Source organism: Vespa velutina, chromosome 10 (assembly GCF_912470025.1).
Source record: "Vespa velutina chromosome 10, iVesVel2.1, whole genome shotgun sequence".
NCBI classification, from domain to species: domain Eukaryota; kingdom Metazoa; phylum Arthropoda; class Insecta; order Hymenoptera; family Vespidae; genus Vespa; species Vespa velutina.
Genome location: NC_062197.1, coordinates 5,228,744 through 5,253,920, shown reverse-complemented (window position 1 = coordinate 5,253,920; position 25,177 = coordinate 5,228,744). Strand labels below are relative to the sequence as shown.

Below are 25,177 nucleotides of genomic sequence, written 5' to 3'. Positions count from 1 at the left end.
AATGTTAAGTATTATTCTTTCCTATAACTTTCTTATTAATTTAGTTTTCAGAAGATGATCACATTTTATATAAATAGATATATTAGGTGTAACTTTACTTTATGATAGTTTTAAAGATACAATCAATATATTAAATAATTAAAAAGGAACATTTGGAATTTAAATATTATCTTTTAGATTGGAAACATTGGATCGAAAGAAATCATTTTATGTGATCACAGTCTTTCATATAAGCAATATAATATTTGAATAATCATAATAGATAAGATTTTTTTAAAGAAAGGTACCAAATAAATATGCATAGAAGTAGATTCAATTACATATAATTTTATTAAGTTAAATACAATTGAAATATAAATGAAAATATAATATTACATTCAAAGAAAAATATTAATAAAAATGCCAACTTATTCCAAAATTATATAAAATGTTCTCATTAACTTTTTAAATATATCATTGCGTACAATAAATATGTTAATTATTTCGACAGATCATTATGTACATATAGTTTATGTAAGACAAATTCGAAATATTTTATGGATTTTATTATTTTATTACGTATTTGAAGTTCAGAAACATTACGTTAAAATAATATATACGCGCGTCATTTGAAATTGATAACGTTTATGAATGATATTAATTCGAATAAAATTCGTAAAAAAATTCAAGTCTTGAAAATTTTAATACTAAAAATAAGAGAATATTATACTATACGCATAGAAAGTTTAGAAAAATGTATAGATTTTAAATGAATTATAGATATAAATAAGAAAGAAAATTCTTTTTCGATAAATATATTAACAAGCATAGGTAAACGTTGCTATAGTATAACGTAATACGTTGGATGACTTTTGGCGGGCAAATATTTATTATCGTGTTTGGTCGCACGAGGGCGGTAATAGTAACGTAACAACCATAGAGAGTGCGCTCATTCGTCCGAACGTCGTCCTACCGTGCGGACGAGTCAGAGGATAATGGTTCGTCTACATTGTATTGGTTTGGCATCATTGTCGCTGCCGTTGCTGCTCTTCGTAACAAACTCGACGGTTCTCGCGGTGTGTGCGTGTGCGCTTCGTCGCTAGCTTCAAGATGGCCTACCGCTACTGGTTAACACTGCGCGCCACGGTGTAATCTTCATCAAATTTCCAGTGTCCGCTGGTGTATGCTCACACGACGCTCTCTTTGCAAACTCTTGCAAAAGATAAATAGACCAACGAGAAAGGGAGGAATAAAGAGAAGAAGAAGGAGAGAAGGGGATAGGAGGAAAAAGAGAAGCGCGAGGAAGCTCGATCTCTTGGACGAATTGTGCGTCCGGAAATGTGACGAGTCGATGAGAAACCGGTAAGTCCTATACTTTTCTTTCAATTCTATTATTTTTTTTCCAGATATAAACGCTTTCCTTTTTCTTTTTGTTTCTTTTCTTTTCTTTTTCTTTTTTTTGTTTTTTGTTTTCTTCTGACGTCACTACATGTATCTGTCGTTCCAACTTTGCGGTCAACCTGCGTAGTTAACCACCCGATATCTTAAAAAAGAAAAAAGAGACAACGAGTTAGTGAGTCAGTAAGCCGAAGATAGTGTGTACGGAACAGAAAGATAGAATCGTCGTCGTCGTTCAAAAAGGACGCGAGTAAAAGCGTAACGTACGTTAGGAAAATTCTTTTTTCCTTTTCTTTTCTCTTTTTATTTAATTTATTCCTTCTTGGAGCATTTTTATCGTGTTATTGAGATTTTTCAAAAATGTACAAATGATAGAGTAATAAGTAAAATCGATGAAAAAGACGATCAATCGCTCAAATGAAGCTTAAAGTCTAACAATATTATTACAACGGTGTATTCCTTTGTCTCTCTTTCTCGCATTATTATTTATTTTCTCTCTTTCTTTCTATTTCTCTCTCTCTCTCTCTCTCTCTCTCTCTCTCCCTTCTCTCTCCCTTCTCTCTATCTATCTATCTCTATGTGTCGTCGAACGCGTTCGCTAACCTTGTCTTTTAGTTTGCGAGGATGTTACGTATAGAAGTGAATAAGAAAATAGGCCGAGTAGTTTCTTGATTCAGTAAATATATATTCGTTTCAACTCTTTCTAGATCAATAATAGTGAAAATTTTTGCCAGTATCTAAACGAAAGGTATAAATTTTTTCTTTCATCTTTTTTTCTTTTCTTTTCGAAGTGTCGAAAGTGTATCATTTTTTTTTTTTTTTTTTTCGAAGTCAGATAAACATGTTTTTCATTGGCGATAGCGGTAAAGAAACTTAACGAATTTACGATTTGAGAATTTTATTTCGAAACGATCATACAGATCTCAAACGAATCATATATTTTCAATAAGCGATTATTTATTTATACAATGTCCATTATTTTCTATATATTTATATCCCTTTTTCCTAGTATGAATATACTCGACATGAAATTATCAAAGCTTATCGATCCAACTATATTTGCTTATATATATATATATACATATATATATATATAATACATATTTAATATTATATTTTAAAGAACTTTATCGAATAATTATAAGTCTTCTTAATTATGAATTAGATTTATATCAGATTTGAAAAATCATAAGACACTTTAATCGTATCTTATTTAACATGTACAATTTTTTCTTTCGTTAAATTATCACTTACATAGGTTAAAGTCTAAACATTTAAAAATGTACAATTTACAAACTCTTGTCAAATTTTTTACGAAATAAAATCCCTTTCCTATATTCATTATCGATATACATACATACATGTATGTACATTGTTAAGAATCAAACGACCGTATCGAAGTTCAGCAAACGGTCAAAGGTCGCGCGGGAAAAAAGGATCGACCGGTCACACAACGCCATTTTTTAAATTATAAATCCGAATTTTTTTCACAACTTTACCAAGTTGTGAAAAACTTTTTTCGCAACTATACCAAGAGTAATGGCGTATGAAGTGTGTGTGTATATATATATATATGTATGTATGTATCAAATTTAGTCATATTTCACTTACATCGTGAAAACCAATTGAATTGTTTGCGAATGTTTCGTCGCGATATATATCTCTACTTAGTAAAATGATAAACTCAAAGTTGTCGTTTTGTCGTTTCGTTTTCATTTTTTTTTCTCCATAGTCATCGAAATATTTCAGATTTCGAGAGGGAAAAAGTTCAACTTACCTATCATATTTATATTTACAATACGTATGTTTATTCAAGAGAATGAATCTTTTTGCGTAAGTATAGTAGAAAAAATAGGGGGCAAAGAAAAAAAAGATAATTTCACAAACTTTTTTCAAAATCAAAATATACGTAATCGATAGAAGTCAGGAAAATACCGTGAAAAGTTTTTATCAATTACTATACGATACGATTAACGTGATTAAACGATGATTAACGTCAATTAAACATTGTTATTGACTGGATACCTCGATAAAGCGTAATCATAATTCCATTAAGATCCGTAATTTGGATCATTGTTACTTCGTGGATTGATTTCACTTATTTTTCGACTTTTGCTTTCATCGGCAAATGCGGTTCATTTGGACGCAAAATATAAATCATTATTGTTCTTTGTGTTCCGTCGTTTGGCTTCAGGGAATTAATTTTTATGTATTATTAACCAGTAACTGTGGTAATACAGAGCGCTGCGATCGCATAGAGCGAGTATGCCAATGTCACGTAAGTGTGAGAAGAGATACATATATAAAATGATTTGTGTATGTGTGTAACGTGAGTTCCTACGGTATGGCAGAGGGTAAAAGGGAAAAGAGACGTAGAAGGAGAGGAGGGTTCGGGATGACGAACGTAGAGAGAGGGGGGAGAGGGAGAAGGAGAAAGAAATAAAAGGTGGGCGGCAAGGGACGAGGAAAGAAAAGAAAACAAAGCAAACGCAGCCGTCGAGGCAACAATGGTACATCGACCCGCCAAAACTTCTACCGATGCAGAGAGAACACGCGCCTCGTCGTCGTCGCGTTGTGTCGTTGTTTGTGTCGTGTCATCTTTGCTTAAAAACAATTGAATGTGTTTTAATCTCTCTCTCTCTCTCTCTTCCCTTCCCTTCCCTTCCCTTCCTCATCCCTGCATCTTCCACTGCTGTTACAAGCCTGCTTCCAATATTGATCGTTTATATCGTTGGTTCGATCAATTTTTACCTCTTTTAATTTAAAAACATCGAAAATTCCCATCGAAATGGCGACTAAAATATGTATGCATGTTCACAACTAAATAACATGGTTACTACTTCACTCGAATTCGAGTTTGAGTATAGCCGAGAGTCTATGTAGATAGTTGAATGTATTTTTTTTCCCCTAAGAGAAATAGAGAGAGAGAGAGAGAGAGAGAGAGAGAGAGAGAGAGAGAGAGAGAGAGAGAGAGAGAGAGAGAGAGAGAGAGAGAGAGAGATGGGAAATATGGAGGGGTGGAATGGGGGATTGGCATTTTACGTTCTCGATCATCTACACTCATCGAATAGCGATGATTTATGGATAAGTTTTGATGCGAATAGTTTTAGATTTTCATTGAAGTTTCGTTTACTAGTTCGAGTCGAGTCACACCGTTGATCATTTTTAAGCGGGAAACTTTGCATTCTTTCCTCTTGTAATTCATCATTTTCCAATAACACGCAAAATGATCTAGATTTTCTATCGATCAGTAAACACACACTCGCGTAAAGTATACCAATTTTAATTGTTAATTGTAAAAGTTATTAAAAAATAAAATAAATAATAATAATAAAAAAAAAACGAAATTGAATATTTGGAAAAAAGAAAGATCGATCGAAAAATGTATTCAGTTTAATTTTTTTTACGAAAGAATTTCAATTCGTTTCGCATTATTATCGAGATCTTAATTCGTTGAGGGTTATTATTACTTATTAGTTTTCTTTTTTTCGTAACTCTTCGAAATAATAATAACAACAACAATATTGATACTAATAATAAAGAAAACATATATTGTCGATGAATAAGTTAAAAAAAAAAAAAAAAAAAAAAAAAAAAAAAAAAAAAAAGAAAGAAAAAAAAGATCGATCGTGATCATTGATCTAACGAAAAAGGTGTCGGATCAAATGATACGAGGTGGTTTCTATAGTCGAATTCTAAAGTAAGTCCTTCAGATACCTAGAGAAGAGAGAGAGAGAGAGAGAGAGAGAGAGAGAGAGAGAGAGAGAGAGAGAGAGAGAGAGAGAGAGAGAGAGAGAGAGCACTCTTTTTCGTAGTCCCGACTCGTTCTTATACGCACGGGGTAGGACTGAGAAAGTGCGCCTCCAGGATAGATGGAAGGAAGGAAGATCGGGTGCCGTGGTTACCCTGGCAACCGGCATTGATCCCTCCCCTCTTGTTCTACCATCCTTTCACTCCTCTCCTCTAGTCTCTTCCTCCCCTTCTCTCTCTCTCTCTCTCTCTCTCTCTCTCTCTCTCTCTTTCTCCTCTCTCTCTTTCTCTCCTCTCTCTCTTTCCACTGTCTCTTTTTTCTCTCTAGTTCTCTACCACCCTCTTTTTTCTTCCTCTCCCCACCCTCACATTTCTCCTACATAGTCTGATACACACCTATACAACATACCAATTCTTTTTTTCTCGCTCGATCTCCTTACACCACCACGCTACTCGACTTTTCGGTCTCCTTTTCGTTTTCGCTCCCACCCATCCTCTATCTCTCTCTTTTTCTCCCTTTTTCTCTTTTTCTTTTTCTCTTTTTATTCTTTCTCTTTCTATTTCTCTCTTTTTCTTCCTCTCTCGTTTCCTTCTTTTTTCCTCCCTCTTTTTCTTTTTATTTTTCATTTTCTTTTTCTTCTCTCTCTTTTTCTTCTCTTTCTTTTTCTTCTCTCGTTTCCTTCTTTTTTTCTTCCCTCTTTTTCTTTTTCTTTCCTTCCCTCCTTCCCTCTCTTTCTCCTTCCCCCATCTCTCTCTCTCTCTCTCTCTCTCTCTCTCTCTCTCTCTCTCTCTCTTTCGCCGTTCTTCTTTCCCTCGTCCCTTGTTTCTTTGTGCAGCATGTCTTTCTTTCCTTCGACGCGACGGATTTCGATCATCGTTCGCCATATTTCGTTTTCTCCGTGACGTCCAATAAGATCGAGAACGAAGGGAAGTCGGATGTTTGATGGTAGATTCAGAAGAGTGTTTGATGGTAATGAACGAGATGAAATATTTATTTAAAAGAAAAAAGAAAAGACGAATAGCTTGGCTTAAATTCGGTCTATCAATTTGTTTACTTTCATTATTGATGTAGAACGAATATATGTAGATACATATATAAATGTTTAATGTTTAGATCTAAATATTTTTTTCTTACGATTGATGTATCGTACCATCATTTTATCCTTCTCTCTTTCTCTCTCTCTCTCTCTCTCTCTCTCTCTCTCTCTCTCTCTCTCTTTCTCTCTCTCACTCACTCACTCACTCAGTCTTGATCGTTCAATCGATCGATAATCTATCTTTTCAACATTTTTTAAATACAATCAACGAACTGTCGATCTACGAATGATCAGGAAAATCTTTGTTTATTTCTATCCGTTTCGTTTGATTTCTCGACGTTTAACAGGCTTGACTAATCCTGCGGCCGAGAGTTTACCTTCTCGCGGTTACAACGGATCATCGTATATAGTAGTCTAACTATACATCGAATAATCTCCATGAAGAAATTCTTTGGTATTCTTTTTTCTATCTTTCTTTCTTTTTTTATTTTTTTTCTTTTCTATTTTTCTTTTCATTATTATTATTATTATTTGATATTTTTATGAACATTTTTATTTCCTTGTAAACGATTTTACCGATTAAATTTGATTGGCCAAATTCGTTGTCGGTTCGCATTCAACATTTCCGATAGCATCCATTTTGTTCTAACATTATTTATTTATTTATTATTTATTTATTATTAATTAATTATTTATTTATTTTTTTATTTCTTTATTTATTTTCTTTTTTTATGTATCTGAATTTTGCCAGAGGATAATTTTCTTTTATTTTTTTTTTATTTTCTTTTATTTTCTTTTATTTTCTTTCAAGGAGGGATTGAGCTTACGTAGAGAAAGAGAGATTCTTTTGGGGTCGATGATGCGTGTCCGGTGAAAGCACGCGCTATGGGATATACTTTGGTGATAAAAGAAAAACAGAAAGAAGAAGTAAAAGAAAAAGGGTGAAAGAATACTCCATTCTGCAGATTATTATCTGTCTTTTCTCTATCTTACTACTCTTTGGAATTAAGAGTGGTCAGTTACGCAATGTCATCGTACTACACATTCGATTCGATCTTTCTTCCTTCTCTCAGATTGTATGACAAATCTCGGTTTATATTTTCTTTTTCTTCTTCTTCTTCTTCGTCTATTCGAATTCCTCTTTTTCTTCAGTTTCTAATTTTTTCTTTATTTTACTCATTTTACTTCCATCACTTTTTTCCTCGTTGTTCGTTACACGTTATTATTTCAAATAATAATTATACTCAAATTATACGGAGATTTTCGCGTGACTTTAGTAACGTTTACAAGGGTAAAAAATCGTTCGAGGGATGCCTTTTACTTTGTCCTCGTTGTTTCTAAAATTGATGCGATTTCGACATCATTCTCTCTTTCTTCTCCCCTTTTCTCTCTCTCTCTCTCTCTCTCTCTCTCTCTCTCTCTCTCTCTCTCTCTCTCTCTCTCTCTCTCTCTCTCTCGTTTCTAACAATGCTCGTTGTGAAACTTACAACGCTCGGCCAACCGAACAATCTCAGAATCATTTTGCAACCAACTCGACGTTTTCGGCCGTGCGAGTTTACATTCGTTCGTTCGTTCGTTCGTTCCACTTGCATTCTATCTTACCACTCTGACGTTGAGATACTTTTATATTCTGTTAAAAGCTACCGATCATAATGGACTTTCTTTGATATTTTTTTCGAGGGCATTTCGAATGTGCTTTATCGATATAAAAATTGATCGTATTAAATATTTAAATAACTTTTCATATTAATAAATGTTTTATGCATATGTTTTAATTCAACGTATAATTAAACAAATTACGTTAATGTTAACTACGATATATTTACAAGTTTAACGAGTGAACGATGGGGAATGAAAAATATCGAGTTGTTGTATGAGAGATGATCAGTCGCGCGTACACGTTCGACGATTGTAGGTTTACAAAATGTGGGTCAGGCCGTTCTCTTTGAATTGGGGTTTGCACATCGCGTTCATATAGATAGGTAGTAGATATGTACGTTCATTTTGTTTGAAAGCAAATTGCATATTTTTTTTCTTTTTCCCCGATTTCGTGACACAACAAAAAAATAATATTGTAATTATGTATCTTAATGATGATTTCTTTTCTTAAAAAAAAAAAAAAAAAAAGAATAAAGTGTTGAAGTATCGTTGTAGTTTAACGTGGAATTAGATTTATAGGAGAACTTTTGTTGTTATCGTAGTTACTGCTAAACCATAGAACATGCATCACAGTTTGCTTACAGCGTTTTACCATGGAAAGTGGCGTAAAGTTACTTGCACGCTATACATTATCGCGACTCAGTGTTTTCTGATAATTATGTAATAAAAGCGTTAAAACACATAAAATAGGATTTATTTTTCAAATATATATATATATATATATTTTTTTTTTTTTTAATTAATTTTTTTTTCTTTTCAAAAAGATTCTAAGCTAAAAAAATATAAAGAAAAATATATAAAATATATATTTACCATAAATATATTTGATTTGCATAAAACGATTTGTATAAATGGTAGGTAAAATCGTAAACGATAAAGCATCGAGATAGAGAGAAAGAGAGAGAAAGAGAGAAAAACAGCAGCCCTACCTACCGACTAAAGATGTTTGTAACGAATCTAACTAGATGGGGAATTTTCATTTGTTTTATACGTCGCTCCAAACCGTAGTACTACTTCGTTGTGACGTCAGACGTACCGCGGCTATTCTTGGTCCAAAAACATCCAGGATGTTTCATTCGGTCATATTCAAGACGCAGAGATAGGTCTTAACGCGAAACGCAAATGATGATTGTCCATTATGAGTTCTGAACTATTCTACAACATTTCTTTTATCTTTTTTCTCTTCTGTTTCTTTTTCTATCTTCTTTTTTCTTTTTCTTTTTTCCTTTTTCTTCTTTCTTCTACTTTTTGCGATTTCTTCATTTAAGAATGTTTTAATATCTTCGAAGTTCTTTTCGTATCTCATATTCTCTGATATTAAAAATACATGAAAGGAAAGGGGAAAAAAAAAAGATTTAGCGAACACGACAAGTGTATTACACGTCGACGTTAGTTCGCTATACCATGATTGTGGATAGAGAAAGAGAGAAGGACAGAAAGAGAGAGAAAGAAAGAGAGAGAACATATACGATTGTGACCATGGAGGTACGAAGCTTCGCTGACCTCACTACATAGATATGATCCCGTTAACGTACAACTTCTTCGTTTTACTCATCTGTCTCCACAGGTTATCGTATGTTCGACTTATTATTGTAAGCTTTTCTCTTTCCTTTCCTTTTTTCACTTCATCATACGTATTCACAAATCTATACAATGTTCGTCTCTTTAATATCCACATTAAAATTTTTTACCTGATCGGTTAAGAGATATTCCATGGGAAATATTAAAAATATGTAATATCTTTTCAATGATTAAAGTGATAGCAGTGATAATAGTTAGCAGCAACAGTAATAATAATAATAATAATAATAATAATAAAACACAACAACAATATCGAGTATTAATCGTGTTTTAGAGAAAACAAAAAATGACAACCACGAAGTTTTCTTCTTAGCGATTTCCGAGTACCTTGTGTTTATCTTCTTTTCTTTTTCTTTTTCTTCCCAGTCTGGCGAGCGCACATCTGCACTCTCTCACATTGGTCAGTTGCGCGCTTATGTTCATACATACATACATACATAAATACATATGTACGTACATATTTACATACATATATACACGTACACGTGTATACATATATACGTGTGTAATATGCACGCCTACGAGATCACATATCTGTGTAAATGTTCGCTATTTATCTGTATATGTATTATAGCTTGTATGTACATACATATACATACATATATACGTATGTATATAGTGTAGGTGTAGACTACATCAAGAGAAACCGATGGTCTCGTCTATTGAACCGAGGATAATGAGTACCAGCTGTATTGTCCACCTCCTACCTCCCACTCTCACCCCCTCCCCCCTTCCCCACTCCTCTTCTAAACCTTTAGCATATACCCGTGTACGTTCGATGTATAGTCGCGTCTGCGCCTATGTGTCGAGAACGATCATACTTGTATTTGTGTGAAAAGTAGTTCTCCATTAAAATGTAGATATATATATATATATATATATATATATATATATATATATATATATATATATATATATACACATATATATCGTGTTCTACACGATATATGTATATTAGTATCGAAAGTAATATCGATTGTTTGAGTCTTTCCTCCCACCACCTAAAGGAGGAGAAGGAGGAGATTGTTGCGTTTGGCAACACTTTAAAGCGCGAGAACACAATCGAATATTTTCGCAAACTTTGATCAAAGTGTACAGAGTTTCTATCGAAATCAAAATATTATTACCATATAAGTTCTCGATGAAGTTCATTTTTGCAACCTCGATATAACTAACACTTTTTTTTTATTTTTTTTTTTTTTTTTAATTTTTTTTGTTTTGTTTTTATTTTCCTTTTTGTTTGTTTTCACTTGATTTTTTTTTTTTTATTTTTTTTTTTTTTTTGTACGTTCTACTTTCGAATGACTTGGGGCTTCTCTCGTTAAATTAATACACTCACGGATGTATGTATCCTGCATGAGTTCGTTCACATGTTAACTCATCGTATATTTATTTTTGGAACTAAAGAGTCCTTTTATTACAAATCCGATATATGTCATACTTATATAAAATTAGAGTGTTGTCCTTGTGTTGTTCAAGTTTTGTCATGCTGTTTCAAGATAAAGACAGTAATAAATAAAGTTGACATATTTCTCTTTCTCTCTATCTTTTTTTTTTTTTTTTTTTTTTTTTTTTTTTTTTTTTTTAAGTAGGACCACAAAGAGTTTTCACTTTTTTATTTAGAATTTTGATTTTAATATCAATTTTCTTTATTATTATAATCATTCATCGTAACTTATACGTCATAATTAGATATACTTGCATTGGCCATTCGAAGTTATAAAAAAAAAAAGAAATAAATATGTTAGAAAAGATTGTAAGTACATGGGAACTTTCTGGAAAAAAAAACAAAAAAAAAAAAAATGAATGATCAGCTAATTAATGAATGATAATATAGAAAGAATGTATTTTTTTTTTTCTTTTCTTTTTTTTATCATCGAAGATGTACGTATGTTATTCGTGCTACCGTATTATATATCTACATTCTTTATCTTCCCACGTCTCCTATTTTTTTACCTCCCTCGCGATCTTCTCATCATCCTTTTATTTTATTTTATTTTTTCTCTGTCTCGTTTCTTCGTCACCATCTGCGGTACGTATCAGCATTGATGTTGGTACATCCCCACGTATGTATGCAGGTGTCGTTAGAATGCCGATAATACGTAATTTGGGCTCGAACGAAAGTTAATCCTCGTACACAAAATTTAATCAACGCACGAGGATTTCTATTTAATACATTTAAAAAAATTATTAAACCATGATAAAGATTTGATCAATCGACGATTTAATCAAACGACAAAATTAATATTTATTTTCTTCGACAAAATGATGGATAGATGATAGTGATATCGATAATTATGTCTTTATGGGAGATGTTTAAGTCAAAAAAAAAAAAAAAAAAAAAAAAAAAAAAATAAATAAATAAATAAATAAAAAATAAAAAAAATTAGTATATTTTAAAGATTATTGGATTGAACTTGATGAAGTTTAATATATACAAGGTTTCGTTATAAGATAAATATTCGTACGTGAAATTAGGTCGAGCCGAGCCGAGCCGAGCCGGTAACATCGTTCTCCAAACGAAGAAGGGAGGGTAACCGAGGTGGATTATTACGGCACTGACGGTGTGGTACCATGGACCTCGTCGTTCATGGTATGTATGCACGTGAACTGGCTATAGTGCTACAGTGCTGCGGTGGGATCGATTCGACCGGAGGTGTAAGCCCTACCTCGATTTACAAGCTTCGATATATACCCCCGTAGCGCTTCTCTCGATTTTTGCTCTCTCTCTCTCTCTCTCTCTCTCTCTCTCGCTCTCTCTCTCTCTCGCTCTCCGTCTCTCTCTCTCTCTCTCTCTCTCTCTCTCTCTCTCTCTCTTTCATTCTTTCTCTTAACCCCTTCTCTCTTTTTCTCTGTCCTTTGCACCCTCACTAAATATTCGTACCATTTTTCCTTCCTATCTTCCTATCTCTCTAAACTGTACCTTCATTTTATTTTTCCTTTCTCATATTCTCATATTTCTTGGTTAAAAAGAAAACATTTTTACTCCTTTCGACTGACATTCGTAGAAAATTAAATGCTTTCATACGTGGTAATTACGAAAAGAACGAAATTTATCTGAGTTTTGTTATATGAGAGTTTTCGCGGGATTTTCTTTTTCTTTTTTTATTTCTTTTTATTTATTTATTTTTTTTTTTATTTATTTTTTTTTTTTTTAATACACCTTATTTCATATATTTATTATCATTTACCTATCGTAAATAAATTTTCTCACATTATTATCATATTTGCCGATAATGGTTTATAAAAAATTCAAAATTTTATTACATTATATACATGTACTTGGAACAAAAATGAAAATTCGTTACACGTTCATTTTCTTCCTTTCTGAAGGAATGAAAAATATTATTGTCATTTAGTTAGATAACGATAATAAATCTTCACACATTCTCGTATTCGCAGATAATGAGTTATCGAAAATACGAAATAGTATTATATTATGTTCCACCGAGGAAGAAATAAAAAAGAAAGTTATCTGTTTCATTCCTTTCCATATTTTTTCTCAAGGAAGAAAAAGAAAAAGAAAATTATTATCGGTATTTTATCTTTATCGAAAATAAATCGAGGCTCTCTTGAGGCGAGCTTTAAAATTGTAGATATTCATCTGGGAATACCACGTTCGTTTTCCTCGTGGGTGTATTTCTGTAAACGAACGGTGACGGCGTCGTTTGGCGGCGCCGGTGTCGTCGTCGGCGTCAGCATCAGCGTCGGCGTTGGCGTCGGCATCGGCGTCGACGTCGGCGTCGGCGTCGGCGTCGGTATCGGCGTTGGTGTCGGCTTCGCCGGTGCGCATCTATAGAAAACATAAATGCATGACAATAATGTGCAGCCTGCAGTATGCGCGTGTCCACGTTTCACGGAGCGTCTGTATATATCTGTACTATAGTGTACTTTAGATCAGTTCATCTTATGTCATGTGATATTACTAAAACAGTATATTATAGTAAAATTAACGATCGACGGGATATTAAATTTTCAACTATTAAATAGAAAATTTATTCCTTCAAAATTTAAGAGAGAAATGGTACAGTAAATTGTTTTTTGCTCTGTTATCATTGTGCGAGAGTTACTTCGATGATTTTACATTCATCATAGTAACTCTGTGATGATTGTAAAATCGTATATACTTTATATAGTAATATACGTATAAAATTATATATAATTTGTAAATAATATGTTTTATTATTTCTTTAAAAGATACTTAAAATGGCTTGTAAAGTTGAAATACTTGTAAAGTTGAAAAAAGGATAAAGTTTCTAAATTTTAATTAATGCTATATCTATATGTATATGTATATATATATAACCCTTTGCACTCCAATATTGAGCATAGTTCGACGTTCTTTCGAATAGTATACCAACAATTTTTTATTACAACGTGTTGTATTTTCATTAGAATAAATTATGTGAAACAAAATATGTATAGAAAAAAAAAAAAATAAGGAGCGCAAAGGATTAAAAAAAGGAATATATTAAGTATACTAATATCCTTACTAAACAAATATCCTTGTATTTGGTTTTATCTTTATGGTAGAAAGATGAGATGGTAGGGTTAATGGCAGAGGTTCGAAGAAGGAGAGGAGGAAGAGAGGGACGTTCGGCGGAGAGCAGCACATTCCACGACTTCCAAGGAAGCCTGTGAGGAAAGGAGTCTGCGTATTATTATAGTAATTCTTTCCCTCGCTCTTATTATTCCAAGACGACGCGGATCACAATATATATATATATATATATATATATATATACACCTTCTCTTTGCATATTCGTTTTTTCGCTCGAGTGGTTTCTATATATACCTACACTGTATATTGGCATAGACGATTAGAGATATAGATTAAATTTTGGAGAAAATTATTTCTTATCTCAACGTATTAGATATAATCAAATAGTATTTGAATTTTTTCTTTCTAATACATTAATATAATTTAACACGAGAATATAAGATCTCTGTCAAATTTAGGAATGCATTAAATGTTTTTTTTTTTTTTTTTTTCTTGCCCTTAATAATGATAAAAGTTATATTATTATCTTATAAATTATCGAAGAAAACGTTTCGATAAAAATAGATAGCGATCGATGTGAATACGCAATGGCTAGGGATTCTTGGATCCATCGATACGGTCCTAGGTTAGCGCGCGTACGGCGAGCTGAGTATGTGTAGTAGTATGTTTGCGCGATATAAGCGCATGGTGCACTATAGCGATCCATTATAGTGGAGCTATACTATACCATATAGCCGTAGCGGCCTGCGCAGACGGTATATGGGAAAGCTTTGCTAGTAGAAAAGGCGAAAGAGGAAGAGAGAAAGAGAGATTAGTAAAGAGAGAAGAACGAAAAGGGGCGAGGGGAGAGGGAGAGAGAGAGAGAGAGAGAGAGAGAGAGAGAGAGAGAGAGAGAGAGAAGCGTGTCTAGGACCTTTTCCAGAAAGCAGAAAGCACGACGAAGCAATATCGCACCGTCTGCCAGTGTCGTAAAACCCCTTTGATCTCTCTCTCTCTCTCTTCCTTCCCCCCTCTTTCTTGCTCGTTTGTTTTATTATTATTTTTCTTTTTTCTATCTCATCCTAGTTACACAAAATATTTTTTATCTCCCAACATATTTTCCTTTCATTTGCGCTTTCTTTAATTTTGAAAAAAAGAAAGAAAGAAAGAAAGAAAATATCAGATAAAAAATTCAAATACATTTTAGCACAAAGTCATTTTATGTTTTTTTTTCTTTCTTTTTTTTTTTTTTTTTTTTTTTAACATTATGATTATCGTAATCGTATTGAAAAAAGATTTCGTAGAGTTGAGAGTTTTTTAATAAAGTTACATAGATGGATATACGTACTTTTTCATAGAATTGTCGAAGATGTTATCGGAGATGGGTGGGTGGTGCTTTTCTTCGAGGACTAAAGGAACGTAGCTAAAAGGATGCAAGATTCGCGGTGCAACAATAATTACGGGCAGTCACCGTGCGGAGTTGCGCAAGCGCTACGTTCTTTTCGTCCGTCGAACTGTTTGTGAGAGAATAGTGCTTGGTGGTGTGCTCTTGCTATTGCTCTGTGTGTGTGTGTGTGTGTGTATGTGTGTGTGCGCGTGTTGTGTGTAGATACCTCAAAGAGAAAGAAAAATATAGACATGGGAACGGGGTAAAGAGGAATGGCGAAGAGAGTAGAGGAGAGAAGAGGAGAGAAAGAAAGCAAAGAGGGTCGTTCGAAAAGAGTACGGTAAAAAAAAGAAGAGACTCGTTGGCGATTCCGCGCCAATTCCGTAGGCAGCCCCATCTATGTAACTTTCTTTTCCTGAATCTCTCGGTATGAGTTTTGTGAAAGTATTATTACCGTTTAGTAATGATGAATTTACTATGATAGTTTTTATTTCTTCGATCGAAACGATCGTTTTTTCCGTTTGTAATTTTCATTGATTTTTTTTTTTTTTTTTTTTTTTTTTTTTTTTTTTTTTAAATCGCTTTTAATTATATTCAGCAGATAGAACTTTTATATCATTATTTCGACGTTAATTTCGTGCTTCGACGGAAGGTATACATGTTGAAAGATTTTTTTTTCTTTTTTTTTTAACTCATTAAATGTGAAATCTAGAATGTGCTATACTATAATATTGAGATGTTAATTATGAATGTGTTAGAGGATTATTTCTTTCTGTTTTTTTTTTTTTTTTATTACTTGTTTTTTTGAATACATAATTCTATCTACGCTTCTGAGTTATAAATCTTCGGATTGACCTTTCAATATGTTAATAATCAACGAATGAATTTCAAATTACGAGAAGAATCGAATGAAAAAGATTTGCGTACTTTCTCCTACGATTATCGATTGAGAACCACTGTTTTACGGAACGAAGCCTACTATCCACACAAGCGCACGCACACACACACACACACACATAACAAGTACACATACCATTAGAAACGTCGACGTGTGATACACTCGTAAGGTTCTCACTGACGTTGGCGATCTTGGCCGAACATTTACGAATATAGACGAATGGAAGTTGATTTAAATAATGACTTATTTAATTGCGATAAGTGACAGAAGATGAACGAGAACGTTACGAAACTTGATTCTGTTTGGTCGTCGCAGAAAATATTCTCGGATTGTAATAAATATATATACATACATATATATATATGTACGTATACATGTATATTAAATATATGATGAGAAGAGCGCAATAAAGAGAAAGGCATATTTTATATTAGTTAAAAAAGTAATATAAAATATGCTAGTTTAGTTTAGATCCACGCTCGTGAAAACTTATGTTTGTATTTTCAATCCGTGTTCTCTGATTATTTACGAAGTACTACTGCAAGTTGCGTGCAAAAACGCACGCGTAAAAATAAGTTACGTCGTTTGATAGTGGAAATTAAGTAAGTTCTTTTACGTTAGTTTTTTTATCAGGTTTTCTTAAGAGAAAGGAAAAGAAAAGTGATAGAGGGGAGAGAGAGATGTAGATATCTATACTAGAAAAAGAATTCTATGAGGAAGAAGAAATCTCCTATCATGCGATCGAACGAACGGCGTGCTCGAAATTTCGAAGGCCGAGCACCACTGTTTTTTTTCTTTTTTTTTTTTCTTTTTTTTTTTCTTTTTTTTTTTTTTTAAGCGAGATCGGCGCATGCGCATACGAAGTTCTTGGACGGAAAATACGCGTGTACTCTTTGGTAGCGCGGCGGAGAGAAGCTCGTGTCGTCGTCGTCGTCGTCGTCGTCGTCGTTGTCGTCGTCGTCGTCGTCGTCGAGTGAACATAGTCGAACATTACCGAACGTTGCCGAGCATCGAGCAGCAACATCATCGACGAGCCGCCGAGGCACCACATCTCACTTTGCTCCGAGCTGTCGAACGCGACGGGCGTAAAAATCCTAATCGCGTTGCGCTTCTATATTTTCTTTATTTCTAATTCTCGCAGACTTTCGCATCCCATCTAATAAACAATCGTCTATCATTTTTTCTCTTATTTTCTTCATTTATTTTTTTCGCTTATTTTCTTCGTTATATATAAATACGCTCGCGTTACGTTATCATCATCGTCGTCATCGTCATAATCATCATCATCGTCATCATCATCATCATCGTCATCATCAACATCATCATTATCTCCTTCACCGAATCTTTTCATATATAATATTTCTATCTCGTATACTAGAAATCACGCGTTATTTCATTATCATTTGACATCGACAATATTATCCTTGTCGTTTCGACGTTTCCTGATCGATCGTTCTTTTTTCCTTCTTATTTTATTTTATTTCATTTTTTTTTTTGTTTTTTTTTATTTTTATTACATCTCATAAGTGGATTCTTCACGTTCATTAGTTCGTTCTTTCCGATCGATTTTCCTTCCAGAGCCTCCTATATATTCTCTCGATCATAAAATATATAGAGAAACAAGGCCACTTTGATAGAGAAGCTTTTCTTGTGTTACCTTCAGTATTTTTCCTCTCTGTATCTCTCCATCTCTCTCTTTATTAATCTCTTTTTCTTTATCTTTTTCAATCTTTCTTTGTTTCCCCTTCTCTCTTTTTTCATCAATCTCTTTCTTTTTTTCTCTTTATCAATCTCTCTCTTTCTCTTTATCAATCTCTTTATCAATCTCTTTATCAATCTCTTTCTTTCTCTCTCTCTCTCTCTCTCTCTCTTTTTCTCTTTCTCTCTCATGTCACTAAAATCTCAAGTTTGGTCGTTCTCGCTCGGAAACGTCGACCGGACGACAGATCTGAAGGACGATTGTAGTCGCGATCAGAATGGAAATGGCTGAAGCTACGAAGCACTTTATAAAATTACGTGAAATAGGATTCGATCGTGATCAGATTTACTGTTCAAATTCTGATAATTGGGGACGCACGAAATTAGACGAACGTAACGAAAAATGGAAAAGTAAAGGGCCAAGAGGATAAAGAATATAGATTGAGGAGAGAAAGTAGTAGGAGGGAAGGAAAATATAAGGAAATAGAAAAAAGGGGGTGGAAATAAGAGGGGTGGTAGGATAAGCACAACGTGCAGCAGCCATTTACACCTGGCTCGAGTTCCTCGGAGGTATATAAGGGACACAAGGTGCGCATGGTAACCGAAGGCAGGCAGACAGAAACCTTCCCCTCCCCTTTTCCTCTCTTCCTTCTCCTCCCAAGCCAGCTTTGAATCAATAATCTCCGGTCACGATTATATATAAGCTTTCTTTCTCTCTCTCTCTCTCTCTCTCTCTCTCTCTCTCTCTCTCTCTCTCTCTCTCTCTCTCTCTCTCTCTTTCACCCACCCTCTCTTCTTCCCTTTTTATTTTCTCTTCCTTCCTTTTTATTTATTTCCTTTTATCTATCTTTTTGTCTATGCATTGAATCGCTAAAATATCGGATATAATACTTATGATTAAAAATCGCGATGAGATATGAAGGAACTATACAGGAGGCAAAGAGACGCAATATAAAAGTGCGCGAGTGAGAGAGAGAGAGAGAGAGAGAGAGAGAGAGAGAGAGAGAGAGAGAGAGAGAGAGAGAGAGAGAGAGAGAGAGAGAGAGAGAGAGAAGAAAAAGAAGAAGGTATTCTTTTTCTCTGTCTCTCTCACGTGTGGAAATTGATTTTCCTCCGCCGTATCCTCCTGGCCTTGTTCGAGCGGTGCGCCAGTATCAGCGCCGCGAATTATTGATCTCGCTATATCCTCCTCTCTCTTCTACTTCAACATTTATGGTATTTTCGAGGAAAAGAAAAAGAAAAGAAAAGAATAGAATAGAATAGAATTGAGTAAAAAAGAAAAAAAAGGAAAGAAAGGGAAGAAAAAGAAAAAAAAAAGCGCAAGGAGATACGATAATCGACGATCGAACATTATATAGCGTGATAAAGTAGAAAGAAGATGGTCGTTAGATATATCCTTGGATATTTTTATTTTTTTATTTTTTATCTCTCTCCTTCTCTTTTTCTCTCCCTCTCCCTCTATTTCTGTCTCTCAAAGAAATATCTAGCGGCATGTTAAAAGGATTATTTATTAATTCGTTTTTGTTCTTCTTTCTTTTTGTTTTCTCTCTCTAACATAAAGGATGTCTTCGATCAAAGCCTGGAACGTCACGGGTCCGCCAAGACGGCCGGTGGTTCGAGCATGATCGAGAAGACTGATTGTGATCTCGCGAATTGTGAGATGGAGGTCACGCGGGAGATCCAGACAGGCCTAGTAGAAGCAACGCGTAAGATTACGGAGAAGGAAGAAAAGGAAATTGATGAAAAGAATGAAGATGGTACAACAACAGCAGCAACAACAACAACAACAACGACTTGCAGCGAATCGAGCTGCACTCTTTCGGACAAATTCGTTCCCGAATGTTTTCTGGAAGAAGAAGAAGAAGAAGAAGAAGAAGAAGATGATGATGATGATGATGGTGATGATGATGATGATGAACGTATGCAGGTTGATGAGAATGTCGAAACCCAACCGAAGACGATCATTGACGTCTTTTCGGGTTCTTTGTCATCGTCATCACCATTGCCCTCACCTTCGCCATTGTCTTCGCCTTCGCCTTCGTCTTCATCCTCATCTTTGTCTTCGTCTTCGTCTTCACCTTCGTCTTCTTCGTCGTTGTCAAGAAAGAGACCAGCCGGTAGCGACTTTCTGTCGATCGACTCGGATGCCAAGAGAATCGGCGTGGAGATGTCCGAGGAAGAAACGAATCAGTTGAGAAACGACGTCAAAAGACTTTCTCCCGTTGAGATAAGCCTTCGAGAACGTACGCTAGGTGAGATCTCATTGACTCCGGATTCACGGTTGTTTTGCGAAGATGTCAATAATGTCACTTCAGAGAATTTATCATCGTCTAATGTTTCTCGAATGATTCGTCATAGGCAATCCATGATTAATGATTTTGTTGTCGATTCTAATGACGATAGTACGAAGACACGATCAAAGTCTAAAATTTACAAAATTGATGCGACGATTGAAAACGACGAGTGTACAAGTAGCGTTGAAATCATGGAGAACGTCGAATGTAAATTGCATCGTAACAAGGATAACATAGATGATGACGTTGATAATGATGACGATGACGATGATGACGACAATGATGATGATGATGATGATAATGATAATGAAGATGATGATGATGACAATTCCTGTTGCTCGACGTCGTTTCGTGAGAATGAAATTCTCCCTTGTGAAGACATCGACGAAGTCGTTGACAAGTCCAAAGCCAATACGTCTGACGTCGTAAAGTCGGAGAAAGAAGGTACAGATTCTCTGCGTCGTTTGGTTGTCATGCTGAATCGTGTAGACGAAGAGATCAAAGATAAGAAGACGGATCTTAAGGAATGCGAAGACAATGTTGTTAGTGCGACGAGACCGAGGAAGATTACTCGAGAAGACGCTACAACTATAAAGGACAATGTGTACGAGACGATGCTAAAGAGTTCTTTGTCGTCTCGTAAACTGATCGTAGTGCTAAATCGTATAGACATGAAGGAAGCTGTTAAAAAGGAGAAAGAAAATGTTGATGGATGCGTTGATAGAAGTATAGTCGAGTCTATGGCAGATTGTCGAACAAAAATTGATAGTACGATGCAAAAAATATGTACTCGTTCGTCTTCCTTGCAAAAGCGATTAGACATGAACAATATTGTAAGTACGAAAGATAGATACACGGAAGAAAATAACAAAAGCGATTCGATGCTACTCGATAATAGTCATTCGGTAGTCGTGTTGTCTTGTATTAAGAAGAGAAATAACGATGTAAGCAATTTGAGGCAAGCCGAATTAAACGAGGAAGTTGAAAATGTAGGTTCGGAAACGAAAAGGGCATTTTCCTCGACGGTGTCCATTGTGGCTAAATATAATGATTCAATTTCGTTGGACTCGAATGGAATAGCGTTTGATCAAGGCACACGTTATTCGATAAGAAATAAAACGAAAACGATCACCGATGAGGAGCTCGGTGAGAAGGAAGAATTGCGAGTTGAAAAAAATGTTCCAAGGAGAAATAGCGTTTTACAAAAATCAAATAAAGAAGAGGTGCCTAGCAGTGGAGCGGCGGTGGTGATCGAGAAACTCGAAGAAGAGGAGGAAGTTGTTCTAGCGACGTCATCGATTATGCCGAACGAAGAAGAAGACGATCGTCTGCAAAATCTTGATACGTCTGATTTAGATTCGTCCGAGACAACAACACCAGGTTCACCAGAAGAAGCGCTGGAAGCTTCTGCAGATGTCCAGGAAGCGATTGATACCGAGACGGAAACCGAGACCGGTTCCGACAGTTCCGAAATACCAACGTCCATGCCGATTGTTCGTATTCGCGATACCAGCTGCGAAAGAGAAGACATAGCCGATGCAGCGAATAATTGTCCCGAGAATGAGACTCTCTGCTGCGACGAGATAGCGTCCGAGATGATAACCAGGCTCGAACCAGAAAAACCAGAACCTTTCACCGAGGATTCCGCGGAGAGTTTAGCATTGACGGCTGGTGCAAGGGACGAGGTTAGATCCGACGGGAGCGATTCTGGCCTTGGAAGCGAAATACCTGGGGATCCTGGACCAGCACCAGCTCCAGAGAGCGATTCCGAAACGTCTTTTCTCGATAGAATACCGGATGATATTCTTTCCGACAAGGAAAAAGGTGAGAGACTCCCCTTGTTTCTTCATATTATCTTGCTCGACGCGAGCAAATACATTTTTCGATTTTATCTTATCAGTTCGTGAAATCCGCTTATCTTGATCGATCGACAAGGCCTTCGTCGTCATCTTCATCGTCTTCGTCGTTTTCTTCGCCTTTTATCCAACCCGATCGATCCATTTCACTGTTATCTATATTTACTAGCATTGATCGTTTTCACTTCCGTCGACCTTTGAGTTCCATGGAGACCTTTTTACGGGGAGAAACAAAAAAAGAAGCAGAAAAAACGCATGAGTTTAGAAAAAGATCGTATCATTTCGTCTAACGATAATCACAATACCTTTCAAGCTCCAACGTAACAAGGATCAACATTTCCTCGCATTTTGTACCTATCGAATCGTGTGTAAATATCAACCAGAGCACCTAGCTGCCACTTTACCATACGGCAGAATGGAAGAAAAGAGTATCGATAAGTTTCGCGTCGAATATACCAACGCGACGTTTTCTAACGATAACTATTTTCTTTTCTCTTTAGCTGTGAACCAATTGGAGAGCTTTGTGCCGGAAACGAGTGTCCCTGGGGCATCGCAAGCTACGTTAGCGACGTTCCGTAATCCTCCGAAAAGCAATCTTAAACGTAGACTGACTGATTGTATGGAAGGAGAACCGAGTCCTAAAAGAAGTAATACTACCGAGGAACCTATGAAAAAGAAAAGAAACATTCATTTTGATGCCGTCACCGTTTACTATTTTCCTCGAGCGCAAGGTTTCACTTGCGTTCCTTCGCAAGTAATGGCAATTCTTTAATTTCGTTTATCAATTACAAATCGAAGATTTGATTTGATTCGATAAAGTCAATTTAATTTTTTCTTTCTTTTTTTTTCTTTTTTTCCCCTCCCTCCCTCCAGGGCGGTAGTACTCTAGGTATGAGTGCTACTCATACGCACGCCGAGAGATTTTCTCTTTCCGAACATGCGGCCGAGCAAAGGAGATTGCATCGGGCTAGATTGGCGCAATTACGTTCAGAACGTGCAGCAAATTGCGCTACGGAGGCCGCTTCGAGTTCGGAAGATCCGAGCGACGATACTGACGAAGAACCCAGTGACAACGAGGAGCTCGACATCGACAGTTATTACTTTCTACAGCCTGTACCAACGTGGCAGAGACGAGCGCTTCTTCGTGCGGCCGGTGTACGTAGGATAGATGCCGTCGAGAAGGACGAATGTCGAGACATCCGTGCGAGTCGAGAACACTGCGGCTGTGGATGTAAGGGATATTGCGATCCGGAAAGTTGTCCTTGCAGCAGAGCGAACGTCAAGTGCCAGGTATATATACATTTATATGGACATCGTGAATGGGATTAAACGTTAATTCTTGAAAAAAATTAGGCCAAATAATTAACTTCCTCTTTCTTCTTTTTTCTTTTTTTTTTTTTTTTTTTTTTTTTTTTTCTTCGATCTTTCTAATTTGTTTTTACTCGCGTGTACTTTAGGTCGATCGTGCCGGTTTCCCTTGCGGTTGTACCCGGGACGGTTGTGCCAACAGCTCCGGTAGGATAGAATTTAATCCGGTACGAGTGCGGACACACTTCATACACACGTTGATGCGGCTCGAGTTAGAGAAGAAGCAACGCGAAGAAGAAGGAACTGATCACGAGGGCACCGACAATCAGAATAACAAAAGCGGACCATTGCGAGATATCAATTTGGGTTCCCTAATAGACAATTCAAATACGGAAGCGTGTATAACCGGTGGTGGTTTTACAACGTTACACTATGAAAATCATGATGCCGGCAATGGCAGTTCGAATTGTCAACCAGAAGTACCTGGTACGCGAGAAGATAGTTTAGATCTTTATGCTATAAGAGACGATTGTTATCCGAACGAAGACACGGTCGATGGTACGCAGAGTGGCCAAAGAAAATTGCATCCCGAATTTAGTCAAGCTTTTCAAACATTTTCGGGCCAAACAGCAGGTGCAAATATGAATTTTCAACAGACCGCTTATCAGGATTATCAGGCTTATACAAATCTTCCTTCCACGTCTAGGGTTCAATTTCAGCCGCAATTTCAACCGGTGCCCGGAAGCCCAGGTTTCTCGCATTACGCGGTCTATGGGCAAGATGGCACATCTGTGCAGGACAGTTGCCAGGTACATCCTGGGCAACATTCTTCCAATTACGAGGCTAACTTCGCGCAAGACGAATCGACCGGATCGCAATATACAAATTTGAATTCTGTGCAGCCGATGAACGGTGGAGTTCAGCAGATAGGTAAGCTAGAGCCGTTCTCGGAATTGCTATCCGGTAGGTATTCGTATTATGGCGAGATAGAGCCGCAAGCGCATGGTACTTATCATGGAAATGCAAATAAAGAAGGAGATAAGGATCAAACTACGAACGAGCAACAATCGGAAAGTACGGAGGAATGCGATGAAAATTTTGGAGAGATCATTAAAAAATCTATGGTGGAGACGGTATCCGCTTAGATCGAATCATCCTCATTAATACGAATGAGTGTCGTCCAACGGTGATATGATATGACACACGTCCTTGTCCCGTGTGTTGCGACATTTGCATCTTGGTGATTTTATATATATACATATACACATATATATATATATATATATATATATATATATATATATATATATATATAATTCTCAAGAGTTTAATAATCCGTCGAAGAGTTTCGATTCAATCGAAGAAACTTTCTCGATAGAGGAAGAAGGATGTTGGAACTTTGATAGTTCCGTTACTTCTGTGCGATTAGATAAATCCGATTTTATTGTTGTTCGTGATTTTTCGAAAGAACGATATTCTTTCGTTAAGAATCACTGGCGATGTACGATGAGTCCCATGGATATCGTTAGAAAAAAATATTGCGGCTACATATGCGTCCGCCCGGGATGGAATACTTGGAACGTCCTTCTTGAATAGTTTATATCGAAACCTCCCCCACCCACATCACCCCACCTCGCACTAAAACCCCCCGAGGCTTCTTCGAGATCGAGAGAGGATGATAGACACATCGGAAGAAATACGATGTCGAAGAATGCTAAGAGAATCTGGGGTCGTGCGAATTCGCCGAAGGATTATTCAAAAGGAAGGTCTCCGTCGAAAATCTTTGTGGAGAGTAAACTCCTTTGGAAAAAAAAAAAAGAAAAAAAAAACAAAAAAAAAAAGAGAAAAGAAA

At 35.8% G+C, this 25,177-nt stretch overlaps 1 protein-coding gene across 5 annotated transcripts; it reads left to right on the top strand.

Annotated features, from left to right (window-relative positions):
• The first annotated feature begins 941 nt into the window (after nt 1–941).
• LOC124952289 (AT-rich interactive domain-containing protein 4B) lies at nt 942–25,177 on the top strand. 5 transcript variants are annotated; one of them, XM_047501896.1, is made up of 7 exons: nt 942–1,341; nt 11,883–11,997; nt 19,429–21,985; nt 22,518–22,771; nt 22,891–23,307; nt 23,475–23,958; nt 24,032–24,430. In XM_047501896.1, the coding sequence occupies exons 2-7, from the start codon at nt 11,995–11,997 to the stop codon at nt 24,214–24,216; spliced, it is 3,900 nt and encodes a 1,299-aa protein (XP_047357852.1). In that variant the 5' UTR covers nt 942–1,341; nt 11,883–11,994; the 3' UTR covers nt 24,217–24,430. The 5 variants fall into 5 exon arrangements, with proteins under 5 accessions (XP_047357852.1, XP_047357848.1, XP_047357850.1 ...); XM_047501892.1 differs by having other exon boundaries at nt 23,475–25,177; XM_047501893.1 differs by lacking the exon at nt 942–1,341 and adding an exon at nt 1,619–1,640 and having other exon boundaries at nt 23,475–25,177.